The 14,907-nt window shown below is 41.0% G+C and overlaps 1 protein-coding gene and 1 pseudogene across 1 annotated transcript; one reads left to right on the top strand and one right to left on the bottom strand.

Annotated features, from left to right (window-relative positions):
* Window positions 1-1,098: 1,098 nt before the first annotated feature.
* On the top strand, window positions 1,099-3,531 carry LOC114046997 (annotated as a pseudogene).
* Window positions 3,532-3,694: 163 nt separating this feature from the next.
* LOC114046996 (olfactory receptor 1Q1-like) lies at window positions 3,695-7,214 on the bottom strand. Its single transcript, XM_027867640.1, has 2 exons — window positions 6,289-7,214; window positions 3,695-3,812 (listed from the first exon to the last, which is right to left on the bottom strand). The coding sequence occupies exons 1-2, from the start codon at window positions 7,212-7,214 to the stop codon at window positions 3,695-3,697; spliced, it is 1,044 nt and encodes a 347-aa protein (XP_027723441.1).
* Between the last annotated feature and the right edge of the window lie 7,693 nt (window positions 7,215-14,907).

Raw genomic sequence — 14,907 nt, 5'->3', positions numbered from 1 at the left:
TTTGGTATACTGCCTAAGTCACATTTCCTTGTCTCTGAGTTAAGATCATATAAGTTTATAAATTCAGCTTTCCTCTTTTACTTAAGTTTAGAAGTTCAGTTTTCCTGCTAATAGCTGTTCTATTTTTGTGTCAAGGAAATCTATTATCCTTGAAGCATGCAGGTGGACATCAAAGAGTCTGGTCTGTTATTGCTGTGACACTAAGTAGCCTTGCAGGTGGACACCACCAAATGAGTTTTCCATAATGACAAGATGGAAAGAGAGGTGGTTACTAGCCCTGCATTCCAAATTTCCAGCCAGTCATATCATTTTCCCATCTATGATTTTGCAGATTTTGTAATCAATTTTCCCTATCTGTGATGCTGCCTTCTAGGTTTTGGATGCTCTTCCTTTTGTCTATAAAAATGATTTGTCTAGTTTCATTCGAGGCATTTTTGTTTACTGAGGAGCTAAAGATTCCTTTCACTGGTAATTGCTTTCTTACCAAAAAAATTGAACATGCCCAGGATTTTGTATCTAAGTTTACCTTAATGTCAATCATGACAAACTGATAATGCTTAATTTGTAACTACTCAGAGGCTGTTGACATCTTAATAGGGGACAAAATATCTAAAGCTAAAGAAATGCCTATAATTAAGGATTTAAGTGAAACAACAGGCTCCTAGGAAAATATTTAAGTAGTCCGGCACATATTGCCTGGCACCCCTCCAATCTCACAACATAGACAGTTGAACTCTCTGTATAGATAGACTTCAGAGACATGTAGGGTACTCCCTTCCCATATTACCTGGGCCATTAAAAACAAGTCCTTGGCTAAGAGATAAATCTTCTACATCTCCTCCACATTACAACTACCATCCCCAACTATCATATCTTACCACTAGTTGTGATTAGTTAGTGGTTAATGGCCTAGAAGTTATGTTTGCCAGTTGTGAACAGCTGGCTATCAAAGGGACTAAGAAGCCAAATATTAGAACTGGGATGAGAGGTGAAACAGGGGTCAAAAGCACGAAACTGTACTCAAAAGTAGGAGGATTAGAAAGAAAAAAAAGAGATGTTTTGCCAATGATTCAGTTGGATTAGTGGGAAATGTCCCTGATGGGTTGGAGCAAGAGACAAGAACAAGCTGGGATAAAAAATGTCAGAAAAGAAAATTCAGTGTTGGTGAGACTTCATGGACCTAAGCATACTATTGGCAGAACTGTAACTGGGGTAAGCTTTTTACAAAGCAATCTGATAATATACGAGTTACTCATAAAAACTCATCAAATTCAGTTACCTAATAGTAGATAATGGAACTACAACCAAAGGTTTTATTACGGAGTAGTCCCTCTGGGGTTACAATTCCCTCTCCCCCTCCAAACTTCTCACTCACACTCACAGATTGGATCCTCAGGAAGATTAGTACCCTGGATTCAAGATGCAGAGTGCACCAGTATTCCTAAAACTCTAGCTCATGATGCTCCAACTAGTGCATTTACCTTCAGTGGCCATTCAATAAACATTTATTAAGTACCTATTATGTATAAGGCATTGTGCTAAGTGCTGAAGATATAAAAAAGGCAAAAGCCAGTCTCTGCCCTCAAGGAGCTCACAATCTAATGTCAGAGACAACAAGCAAACAAGCTATGTATAGGACAAATTGAGGATAATTAGGAAAAAGAAGGCACTAGAATTAAGAGGAGTTTGGAAAGGCTTCCTGTAGAAGATAAGATTTCAGCCAGAACTTGAAGGAAGCCAGGGGGGGCAATGGGTAGATACGGTAGAGAAAAGAGTATTACAGTCACGGAGGAGGGCCAGAAAAAATGCCTAGAGCCAAGAGATAGAGTGTTTAGTTTGCGGAACTGCAAGGAGGCCAGTGTTAACTGAAACAGGGCTGGGAGCTGGGCGCGAATTGGGGGGGGGGGGGGCCGGACGGATTCGCGGCTGCCTCGGCTCCGGCCCGCTCCGTGGAGCAGGTGAATGAGCTGAAAGAGGAGGGCAACAAGGCCCTGAGTGCTGGCAACATCGACGATGCCCCCTGACGTGCTACTCAGAAGCCACCAAACTGGACCCCCAGAACCATGTGCTCTACAGCAACCGTTCTGCTGCGTACGCGAAGAAGGGAGACTACCAGAAGGCCTACGAGGATGGCTGCAAGACCGTGGACTTGAAGCCAGAGCAGGGCAAGGGCTACTCCCGGAAGGCGGCCGCTCTCGAGTTCTTAAACCGGTTTGAAGAAGCTAAGCGGACCTACGAGGAGGGTCTAAAGCATGAAGCTAGCAACTCCCAGCTCAAGGAGGGGCTGCAGAACATGGAGGCACGGCTGGCCGAGAGGGAGTTCATGAACCCTTTCAACACCCCCTACCTGTACCAGAAGTTGGAGAAAGACTCTCGGACGACAGCCCTGCTGAATGACCCCAGTTACAAGGAGCTGATCGAGCAGCTCCGCAACAAACCCTCAGATTTGGGCACGAAGTTGCAGGACCCCCGTGTTATGACCACACTGAGCGTGCTCCCCGGCGTGGATTTGGGCAGCGTGGATGATGAGGAGGAGGTGGTGTCCCCACCGCCACCCGCTACCCCAAGAAGGAGGCCATGCCCGAGCTCAGGGAGGAAGATCTCCCTGAGAACAGAAAGCAGGCTCTGAAAGAAAAAGAGCTGGGGAACGATTCCAAAAGAAGAAAGACTTTGCCACGGCCCTGAAGCATTACGACCGAGCCAAAGACTTGGACCCTACGAACATGATCTACATCACCAATCAGGCAGTGGTGTACTTCGAATAGGGTAACTACAGTAAGTGCCGAGAGCTCTGTGAGAAGGACATCGAGGTGGGGAGAGAGAATTGGGAGGACTATCGGCAACTCGTATTTCAAAGAGGAGAAATACAAGGAGGCCATCCACTTCTACAACAAGTTCCCAGATGTCCTCAAGAAATGCCAGTAGGCTGAGAAAATCCTAAAGGAGCAGGAGAGGCTGGCTTACATCAACCCAGACTTGGCCTTGGAGGAGAAGAACAGAGGCACTGAGTGTTTCCAGAAGGGGGACTACCCTCAGGCCATGAAGCATTATACAGAAGCCATCAGAAGGAACCCAAAGGATGCCAAGCTGTACGGCAACCGCGCAGCCTGTTACACCAAGCTTCTGGAGTTCCAGCTGGCGCTCAAGGACTGTGAGGAATGCATCCAGCTGGAGCCAACCTTCATCAAAGGATACACCCGGAAAGCGGCTTCTCGAAGCCATGAAGGACTATACGAAAGCTATGGACGTCTACCAGAAGGCTCTAGACCTGGACTCCAACTGTAAAGAGGCAGCAGATGGCTACCAGAGATGTGTCATGTCCCAGTACAACCGTCACGACAACCCTGAGTTCGTGAAGCGGCGAGCCATGGCCGACCCTGAGGTGCAGTAGATAATGAGTAACACGGCCATGTGGCTCATCCTGGAGCAGATGCAGAAGGACCCGCAACACTCAGCGAACACTTAAAGAACTCTGTAATCGCCCAGAAGATCCAGGAGCTGATGGACGTGGGTCTTACTGCAATTTGGTGATGACTTAATTGAGCCCTCATCCTTCCCCCCTTATCTGTGGAAAGAGAAGCTGGGACCACCGCGGCAGGAGCAGAGAAGGGGAAAGAAGAGACCCTCACCTTTTCTCTGTTTATTTATACATGTATACATACATACATATGTGGAAGACACAGACTTCCTCGCCTCATTTGTACAGCCGCCGCTGCCTCGGGGCTCCCCCAGCACATGCATGATCTCTCTCTTCACTGCTGCCCCTTCCAGCCCATGGCTTCCCTTCCCCCGTCGCTGTCCCAGCTGCTCTCCTACCCCTTAGTTGGTTTTGTTTTTTAATTCCGGGCAGTGGGTGTGTCAGGGGAGGGGAAGGACGCCCCTTCCCTCCCTTGGGCCCCGGCTGCCCCTGCTTATTGTTAAATAAATAATTGTTAAATATTGGGAAATTGTTAAATAAATAAAATTATGTTTTAAGCAGGTATTGTACTAAGTCGCTAGGGATACAAAGCAAAGATAAAGCACTCTCTACCTTGATTTACTCTCAAACAACTTACATCCTGTCAGGAGAAAAAACACGTACATAATCATATACAAAATAAGTATGAAATAGATAAAAAAGCAATTTGAAGGGGAAGGCACTATTTACTGGGGGAACAGGAAAGTAAAGCACATCTTCACACAATCAAGTGAGAAGTGTAAAGAACCCCAAATCCTGCCGTGATTGTTTGCCTATTACAAAAATACATTTGACCTTATGGAGAAAATATAACTTAAAAGGCTCTCTTCTGGCATTTTCCAAGCATATGTTCAGATCATACAAAATTCCAGATACATGCAACCATGAATATAATTTTTTCCAACATTCTTCTGATTATCACCCTACTGCATGGAGGATCTCCTGAGCAAATTCCAAGTGGAAAAGGGATTTCCTATCCAGATTTTTCAAATGCTCCAATTGTCTGATGATATTATGCTGATTTTATCAACCCCTCACTATACCTTATGGCCATATCTGTGAGATCTAAGGCCACTCAAAAGAGAATGACCTAGTAATGCTACATGGGAAAAATCCAAGTAGATAAAGAAAGCAAAATGCCCATGCCATGTTGTTGTTCAGTTGTGTTGGACTCTTTGTGACTTCTGAATGGGGTTTCTTGACAAAGATACTGGAGTGATTTGCCCTTTCCTTTTCCAGTAGATTAAGCCTAACAGAGGCTAAGTGACTTGTCCAGGGTCACGTAGTTAGTGAGTGTCTGAGGCCAGATTTGAACTCAGTTCTTCCTGATTCCAGACCCAGAGCTCTAGCCAGTGAGCCACCTAGTGCCTCTGCCTATGCTGTGACACTCAATTAAATGAGTCAGTCTCTAGTGTTAGTCAATCTGTACATCTGTCTTACAAATGGGCAATGACTTGAGCCCAGAATTGGATAAAAGTGGCGACCAATTTACATTTTGGAAATTGTATAGCACTTTCCATGATTCAAATCTATGTCTTGATTCCAGAGGCCATTGTTTTAAAATGAATAATGTCCTGGTAATTTGATGGGGCTGAAAATTAGGACACTCTACGATCTCAGGATAATCAAAATTGCAAGTGATGTGAAAAGCAACAGAAAGGTGCATGGTGATGGGATGTAGCTACAGTGTATGATGGTCTGTGTACGAGAAGTGCAGTAAAAATCATCATTCAAGCCATGCAAGAGTGTAAAAGGAAGAGGAATGTATCTGTAGGAAATAGCCCATGAATTTTTCTTAAATCCACAAAATACTAAAAGATTCATATGAAGAACCCTGGAATATTTGGTGGTTTAACTAAGGAGGATTTATGGAAAGACATGGTTGAGAAATTCAAGGAAGAGATGACATGGATGGAATGTGATTAACTTCAATCGAAGGGTAACACAGCATAGTGGAAAGGGAAGCAGTGAATTTGGAATCAAAGCACTTGTGTTCAAAATCTTCCTCTATTGCTACCTGTGTGATTCTGAGAAAGTCACTTAACCTCATGGGCCTCGGTTTCCCTACCTATAAATTTGGGAAAGAGGTTGGACTAGATGGTCTCTGAGGTTTTTTCTAGCTCTAAATCTATATCCTATGGTGACAGGTATATCCATCCTAATGAAATAATGGGTACAATGAAATAAGCAGTGGTCAATTTGATTTTCTGCTATTACATAATTTTAATTATAAGAAGGTGTTATTGTTTATAAAAACATTTTTCTTTAATGGCAGAAAATTATTTTTTTTATTTAAAGCTTGTACCTGCTAAAGAAATGGCATGTTTTTTGTCTTCAGCAGGAGCTCTGGGGCAGTGTCCTTTTTATGTTGGGCCATGCCCCCTCCTGTTGTCTCTTAGAAGATTAAGTGTCTTAGAAACTAGAAACCAGAAGTTAATGAATACAAATGGAAAAGGTAATGACTGGAGAATTAGACAGCAATATTTAAGGATCATCCCACCATTGATAGTAAGCTCCCCCCAAACCCCCCCCCCCCACTGAACAACAATGACTCTTTAAACTATTTCCCCAGCCTCTCTGGGAGGATTTACAGAGTCAGGATATGAACTCATAGACTATGAGAGCTGGAATGGACTAGAAAACTCATATAGTTCAATTCCCTCATTTGCCAGATGAGGAAACTTAGGCCCGAAAAGGAGAAGTGATTTGTCCAAAGACATAGAGGAAATCAAGGGAAGATTTAGAATTTGATCCCAGGTCTCCTGACCCTGAGCACAGTGTTCTTTTCATCAAAATAAGCTGTCTTGAGAGTTTATCTGAGACCTGAGTACCATATTCTGTTCAGCCATATTCTGAAGGCAGCCTTCACACCACCATTTCTCAAGCTATAAATGAAGGGGTTTAGTATGGGGGTTACCACAGTGTACATAACCGTTACAATGCATCCCTTTGCCACTGAATAGCTGGCTAAGGGCTGAAAATAGACCCAAGTAAGTGTCCCATAGAATATAGCCACTACTGTTAGATGTGATCCACAGGTGGAGAAGGCTCTCCACTTACCAATGGCTGAAGGAATATGGAGGATAGCGGAGATGATGCAGGAATAAGAGATGATGATGAAGGTCAGAGCCCCATTGATGATGATGACTCCTTCTGTTTGAATTACCAGGGTATTGATGTAGGTGCTGGAGCAAGAGATCTTCATCAGGGGATAGAGGTCACAGAAGAAGTGATGGATCTGGTTGTTAGCACAGAAGGATAATCTGGTCATGAGCAGGGTATGTAGCAGGGCATGGAGGTGGGAAAGAGTAAAGCAAGAGGCTACCATCTGAACACACACTCTCCTGGTCAGGACCACAGGATAGTGGAAAGGGTGACAGATGGCAACATATCTATCATATGCCATTACTTCCAGAAGGAAATTTTCCATAGCGGCAAAACTTATGAAGAAGTATACCTGGGTCAGACAACCAATGTAGGAGATGGTCTTTGTATCTGAGAAGATGTTTAATAGCATGTTGGGGACAATAGTGGAGGTGAAGCCGATGTCAGCCAAGGACAAGTTGCCAAGGAAGAAATACATAGGAGTGTGGAGGTGAGTGGTGGAAATGGTCAGCATGATAATGACCAAGTTGCCAGACACATTAATGATATACATGGAGAGGAAGAGAACAAAGAGAGGGATCTGCTCTTCAGGGTGGGTGGAAATCCCCAGGAGAATGAAGTGGGAAACACTGGTCCAATTGGTGCTCTCCATCACCTGCAGGGATGGCAATAAAGAAAATATGGCACTCACACGCTCCTGTAGCCAATGTCAACTGGGAGCTTTCCTTTTCCTTGGGAGGTAGCTTAGAGAAACTATCAATCTGCCAGCCCCAACTTTGCATGTTCATATTCAATCAATCAATTTATTCGGTCCCTACTATTTTACATGTCCTATTCTAGGTGCCAAAAATGAAATGGTCTTTGCCCTCAAGGATTTTACATTCTATTTGAGAGGTAACAAGTACATATATATGTAGAAATTATATACAAAATAAATACAAAGGAATTGTATATGAGAGGACACTAGCAACTTGGGGAAGGGGATCAGGAAAGGCTTCATGTAGGAAGTGACTCTTGGGCAGGGGCTTGAAAGAAAAAGAGATTCTGTGATGCAGAAATAAAGATGTAGTACATCTTTATATAGGCTTGGAAGATAAATAGTACAAATGTGCATATTCATTTTTTCTGGACCATTCATCCTTTATCACTATATTGTTCATACTTCTATCTTCTAGGTGAGTTCTTTATTATAGCTGATCTAGCTTAGTCTTCTTGCAGTACGGTCTTAAGCACACAGTTCCACATGCTCAAGGAACAGCTAGGTGGTGCAGTGGATAGAGTGCCAGGACTGGAGTCAGGAAGATTCATCTCCCTGAGTTCAAATCTTTCCTTAGACACTTACTAGCTGTGTGACCCAAGGCAAGTCACTTAATCCTGTTTGTCTCAGTTTTCTCATCTGTAAAGTGAGCTAGGGAAGGAAATGGGAAATGGCAAATCACTCCAGCATCTTTGCCAAGAAAACCCCAAATGGGATCATGAAGAGTCAGACATGACTGAAACAACTGAACAAGGAAGTAGTATAGTATAATTGAGAGGTGTAGTAGAGGAATGAGAAAGCACTGGAATTGGAGTCCAGGCTCTGCTTCTTTCTATCTGTATGACCTCTGATAAGTCACTTAATCTCATTGAACCTCAGGTTCTTCATCTATAAAGTTAAGGGATTAGATTAAGTGACTTCTGAGGTCCTTTATGACTCAGAATTTCTGAAACCATGAGTATTGATGCAATACTCATTAGACCAAACCACTTTTGCCCAGAAGAGGAAGAGGTGGGGGTGTGGGGGAATACCTCAAGGTGTTTAGAGTAACTAATGAGTGCAGACTATGACCCTAATCCTTGCATTTAGCCTTATCTTACCTGTTATAGATAGAGAGCTGGCCTCAGAGCCAGTAAGACCTGGGTTCAAGTCACACCTCTAACACACAGTGGCTATATGACCCTGGGCAAGTCATCTAACCTTTCAGCGCCTCCCAGGCACCTCTCTGAGACCACATATATGGTTTTAGAGATGTCATTGATCTGAATTGGTGGGGGGAATTTCTTCCCCAGGAGTCACATCAATGAAATCACAAACACATTCAGTACAGAAAGAAAAAAAGGAAGGAAGGAAAGAAAGAATGAAGGAAGGAAAGGAGGGAGAGAGGGATTCAAGGGATAGATATCTGGATAGAGCTGACCTCATTTCTCTGGGCTAAAAGAGATGGACCAAAGGGCACACATATCTTCTTCTGACCTTTCTGTGTAAGTGAATAGGTACATATGGTATATTTCTATATTATTCATTAAGCTCTATAGTTAGCTTAAGGTGAGTGTGGTTATTTCTGCTTTGTTAAGGCTAAGACAACTACTTTGAAGTCTAAGAACCTGAGATCAATTTGAAGCTGTGCCATTTATATATTGTGACTCTGGCCAAGTGTCTTCACCTCTCTCGGCTTTAGCTTCCTTGTCCACAAAGTGCAAGGTTTGGGCAAAATGTCTTCCAAAGTCACTTCCGGCACCAAATCCTAAGTTCCAATTATCTCCATAGTTCCCTCTTTCATAGAATCCTCCCAAAGCAGCTCATTCCACTTTTGAACAACTCTGATTGCTAGGAAGTTTTTTTCATTTCATTAAGTCTATATTGGTCTCTTTGCTACTCCCACTCATTGTTCCTAGTTATGCTTTTTGGGGGAAAAGTCAAACAAATCTAACCTCTCTTCTACATAACAGCCCTCCAAATACTTGAAGACAGCTATCATATCTCCCATTGTCTTCTTTCTTCTGGGCTTACCATCCCAGTTCCCTCAACTAATGTTTATATGGTACAAACTCAAGGAATTTCACCACCTTGGTTGTCAGCCTCTGGATGCTTTCAGGTTTATCAATGTGCTATCTAAAATGTATTTTTCAGACATAGGTTAAATACTCTATATGTGGTGTATAGTACAGTGTATAGTATAGCAGTACTATCACCTATTTATTTCTGGAGGCAATGGCTTTCTTAATGTGACCTACAATACATTTCCTTTCTTGTTCGCCATGCCACATGTTTGAGTCACATTGAGCTTTTATACTCCACTAAAAGACTCAGATCTTTTACAAAGTCACCACTCTCTTGGAATAGCTACCCTATTTTGCACTAATGAAGTTGATTTTTTGAACCCACATGATAAAAGTTTGCATTTATCACTATTGAATTTTCTCTTGCTCAATTTGGCCCAATAGTCTGGTCTGTAAAGATCTTTTTTTTGAATACACTCTTCCAACTGCTGTGTTAGCTATCTCTCCTGGTTTTTTGCCATCTGTAATTTTGATAAGCATGCCATCTATGCCTTTATATAAGTCATTGACGAAAATGCTATAAATAGCACAAGACCAAGTAAATATCACTGTGAGATTCTATTGGAGACCTCCTTCCTGGCTGACAAAGAAGCCTCAGTGATTACTCTTTGAGTCTGATCATCAATCATTTCCAATTCTAGCAGATTATAGTATCATCCAGCTTGTATCTCTCCATCTTTTCCACAAAAATGTAATGAAAAGCTTTATTTAGTATCTTCTATTTTATCAAGTCTAAAATCTTTGATATAATTCATCTAACAATTATTTAATAAGTTAATAAATATGAGTGTTCCAGGAACTTCATAATCTAGACCTGGCCTATTTCTCTAAGCTTATCTTTCAGTGCTTTACAATATGAGTCACCCATCCTGGACAAGCTGATAAATTTATTGTTCCACAAACACTCTCCTGATTCTCCTTTCTGGGAGACTTCTTTCAAGTTTATCCCTTTTATGGTGCCCTTTCATATTACCTTTCCTTCTTCATACCCTATCCATCTTTCTTGGCTTGGTCACCTGAACTAAAAACAATGATCCTGAGGCAGCTAGGTGGTGCAGTGGAAAATGTATCAGCCCTGGAGTCAGGAGGACCTGAGTTCAAATCCAGCCTCAGACACTTGACACTTACTAGCTGTGTGAACCTGGGCAAGTCACTTAACCTCATTGCCTAGCCAAAAAACAAACAAACAAACAAACAAAAAAAACCCAATGGTCCTGGTGGGCTGTGACCAGCAGAGAGGGCATAGACACATTGATTAAACTGTATGTGAGATTCAGTTGGGAGATCAGACTTGTTTCTGGGTGTTGTGTTATGTGTTACTACTTTGTCTAGTATGGCCCCTACAATTCACTGAGGTTCTATATTCACTTGAAGAGGCTATCTTGCCCTCTGGGTCCAACTTAATTCTCATACCAGGTAGCTATCATCTTGTTTCCCCAAGAATTGTCATGATATTATTTTATGATTAAGTGAAGATTGATTTAAAAAATGTTCAACTATATTAGACTTGATTCCAACATGATGACTGTGATAATGATGATTAATAACCAATTATATTCCCTTTGAGAATATCTTGTTCCTGATGTTTGAAATCAAATGCCTGATGTCTGAAAACATAAATAGAATTTCAGAACTTGGAGGGTCCTTACAAACCATCTAGTCTCACTTCCCATTCTGGGCAGGAATTCTCACTACAGAAAACCAGTCACAAAAACTTCCAGTCTTATTGAACTCTTCCAGTGATGAGGAACTCACTGTCTAACCAGGCCATTCATTCCATTGTTAACAGTAGCCTTTATTAGAAATTTTTTATACTTTTTATCTTTTTTAATACTGAATTGAAACTTGACACCTGTAACTCTGACCCATCGATCCTGTTTCTGCCCACTTGGGGCTAAGCAAACCAAGTCTACTACATTTTCTGCAAAAAAAAAAAACCCTTTAGATCATTGAACATGGTTAAAACCTCAACTTGAGTATGGTGGCTATGGGTGAAAAGTTCAGCAAACTATGGTATATTCTTCTTTACTGATTTTTCCCTGTCCTGATAATGGACCTATAGTATAGACTGAGGTGCTTTGTAGTTTTATTGTATTTATTGTAGTTTTATTGTATTTATTTATTTGTAGGGCTATTGGCATGGGTATTGCCATAATAATTATGGGGAGGGAGTCCCTAGGCAGTCCAGGCTGAGTCAGATAAATCCAAAAAGCAGATTAGAAAATGTCTTCTTTGGGATATTCTTTCCTCCTACATTTAGGAGATAGAAGCAGTGGAGAAAGGAACCACAATTCCTCCTCAATAGCATGTAATATTAGCACTATGGGGATGTAGGAAAAAAGTCCAGAAAAGGAAGGACGTAATATTGGTTCACATGAGGGCATCAGCAAGAGAAAGGTACCATGGTATAATGAAAAGAGCAGTAGCCTAAGAGTTAGGGAATCTGAGTTCTAGCCCCAGCTCTACTCTTCACTAGCTCCATCAGTCAGTTGGTAATCATTTAGTGTCTACAGTGTGCCAAATGCTGTGATAAGAACTGAGGATAAAGAAGCTCCATGACCTTGAGCAAGTCACTTTCATTTTATTTCCTCATCTATAAAATGAAGCAGGTGCATTAATGATTTATAAAACCCCTTTCTGGTCTCACATCCTCTGGTAGCAAGGTACTTTTATTCTCTGAATCTCAGTTTCTTTATAAAATCAAGGGATTGGATTAGAAGATTGCAAAACTTTTAAGCTCCAATATTCTCTGAGTCTTAGTTACTTCCTTCTTGTTCTCAATTTCCTCATCTGTAAAATGAAGGGATTGGACCAAGTGATATGTTACTCATTGATTCTTTGCTTGTATTTTTGCTTTGCTACAATAAACAAAACATTGATCTTAATTTAATTCTTGGTTCCTTTCTATTTATATAGGCATAATGTATAGTTTATAAAAAAATCTAAATAGATAAGTGAAATATGAAAGGAATTTCTTGGGAATTTCATATCTTTGTGTCTTAGTCCTCACTTGTCTAAAGATGGAAGGAGCTGGGGATTTAGGGAAGACAAGAAAGAAAAGCACTGTTTACAAACCTAAAAGTAGGGGACTGAATGATTTGAAATGATTCTTAAGGCTTTTGAATTAGGCAGGTTGGTTATGCAACGGATGGAGTGTTAGGCTTAGAGTCAGGAAGATATGAGTTCAAATCCTACCTCAGATACTTACTAGCCTGTGTTATTATCTGTAATTCCTTCTAGTTCTAAATCTATGATTCTCTCAATATTACCAATAGTTTCTCATTGGTGATATTTTATTCATTTTAGAGTCTGATAACCTGGGTTCAAATTCTACCTCTGCCATTTACTACCTTTGTGACCTTGGGGAAATCACTTAACTGCTCTAGGCCTCAGTTTTCTTGCCTGTAAAATGATTGTGTTGAACTAGATGATCTGTGAGGTCTCTTTCAGCTCTAGATCTATGATTCAATGATCCTTTGATCTTCAAGGTCTCTTCACGATCTAGTATTCTTCCAATCCTATCCCTTCTCTGAGTTTCTATCTCATCATCTATGAGAGACAATAATACTTGAATTACCCGCCTTGCCAAGATATCATGACAAAAGTGTTGTATTTTTTTTAAATAGGAACATAATAGCTAAGTCCCCATTAATGCAAATAATGAATCTCATTAAGTGGCCACATTATTTAAATTTGTATAGCATATTTCCATTCAGCTGGAACTAATTATCATATTTTACATACTTCTAAGCTCAAATATTTTGAATTCAAATACATGCTGCCACTTCATAGGATTCATTATTCATTATTTGCCCTAATTAGGAACTATCTTATAAACTAAAAAGTGCACTAGGAGTAAGAGCTAAAAATTACTGCCCTGTTCTGCCTACTTCCCAGAATTTTGTGAGGGGCAAGTCAAGTCAAGAATTTCTTAAGTGACACCAGCGTTATAATAAGCACCGGGGAGACAAAGAGAGGTAAAAGACGTTCCATGATTTCAAGGAGATCTCGCTCTAATAGAAGAGACAACATCCAAGCAACTATGCACAAATAGCATATATACAGAATATATTGAAGATTATCACAGAGGGAAGGCACTATCAATAAGGGGGGTCAAGAAGGGCTTCTTGCAAAAGATAAAATTTAAACTGGGTTTTACTGAGTGCTTTAAGGTTTGCAAAGCTATATGTACATATACTTACATGCATGTATATATACAGATAGACAGATATGGATATAGATTTTTTTTTCATTTTGGGGCTCAGCAATCCTGTGAGGTGTTTCTTAAGGGTATCATTATCTGCAATGATTATTGCCTCTCGGCATAAGAACATTTCAAAAAGTGTGAGAGAAATGCGCTTATTGTGAAACCAACATTGGAGCTTGAACTCTTCTGTCTGACACCAAGTCACCATCAGGAGCTAACTTTCTTCCCTAAGTGCCCTAAAATATGCTCTGAACCTGCTTTGTGATGGATCAAGAACCTGAGGGTTAAAGAAATGTGAGGGCTGCTCTTATGAGTAGGCAAAGGCTTTTTATAAGGTATGATTTCTTGGACTCTGGGGAAATCTTTCCAACCCCTCAAAGTAAGGCTTCACTTGATTTCTGTCCCCCAAAATACCACCATTAGTTCTGCTTTCTTTTGCTTCAATCTTCTATTAAATGGTGACATTTTGTCCTAATACATAATTATAGAATCTCTGAGTTGTAAGGGACCACAGAGGTCACCAGCCTTACCTAAATCACAAATCTCCTCCCCAACACCTGCTTCAAGGTCTCTGGGATCCAAATAACTAGTTCAGAACATATATCTTAGAGGGGACAATGATGAAAATGACATCAGTGCCAATGATGACGATACTGGGAAGAATAAGGGCAATGGGATTGAAAAATATGATAATGGTGGCATTTGTGCTGATGGTTCTAGTGTGCTTCAGAGCTCCAACATCTACCTAAAGACTTCCAGTGATAGGGAACTCATTATAAGTCAAGACACTCTGACTCAATTTTGGACAGTTCAAATTGTTCAGCAGTTCTTTCCAATGCTGAGCTGAAACTAATCCTTTAGTATAAATGAGTGCACATTCCTAAAAACAGGATTATAGGGAGTATTAGAGAATGAGATGAAGACTATCCCAGGAAAGGTCACCCTCCTAAGGGCATAGTGAAAGCCAGATTAGAGTTAAGCTTGGGGTCATGCATCAGATATCCTGGAACAGTTGTATACCATATATTGAAAGGTTAATTACTAACCCTACTATGAAATTCCTGCTAGTCTGAGTTAGACTTCATTCTGTCCACATTTAGATACCTGACATCATTCTGTGATGAGAAGTACACCCATAGAGGTCAGTGACCTGGCTCTGAAAAAGGAAAACATCTATCTAGGGGAAGAATTAAGCGGAAATGAATGTGGAATCAATGAGATTCCAGAAGGAGTTGTTCCCTGTCTGAGATAGATGAGGCTGTTCTGAAGTGTGTTGGAAGCTGAGGTTTGATCAGACATTCCCATTATTCTCATCACT

This window comes from Vombatus ursinus, unplaced genomic scaffold (genome assembly GCF_900497805.2).
Source record: "Vombatus ursinus unplaced genomic scaffold, bare-nosed wombat genome assembly UNPS02014786.1, whole genome shotgun sequence".
NCBI lineage: Eukaryota > Metazoa > Chordata > Mammalia > Diprotodontia > Vombatidae > Vombatus > Vombatus ursinus.
This window is presented reverse-complemented; position numbering and strand designations above follow the sequence as displayed.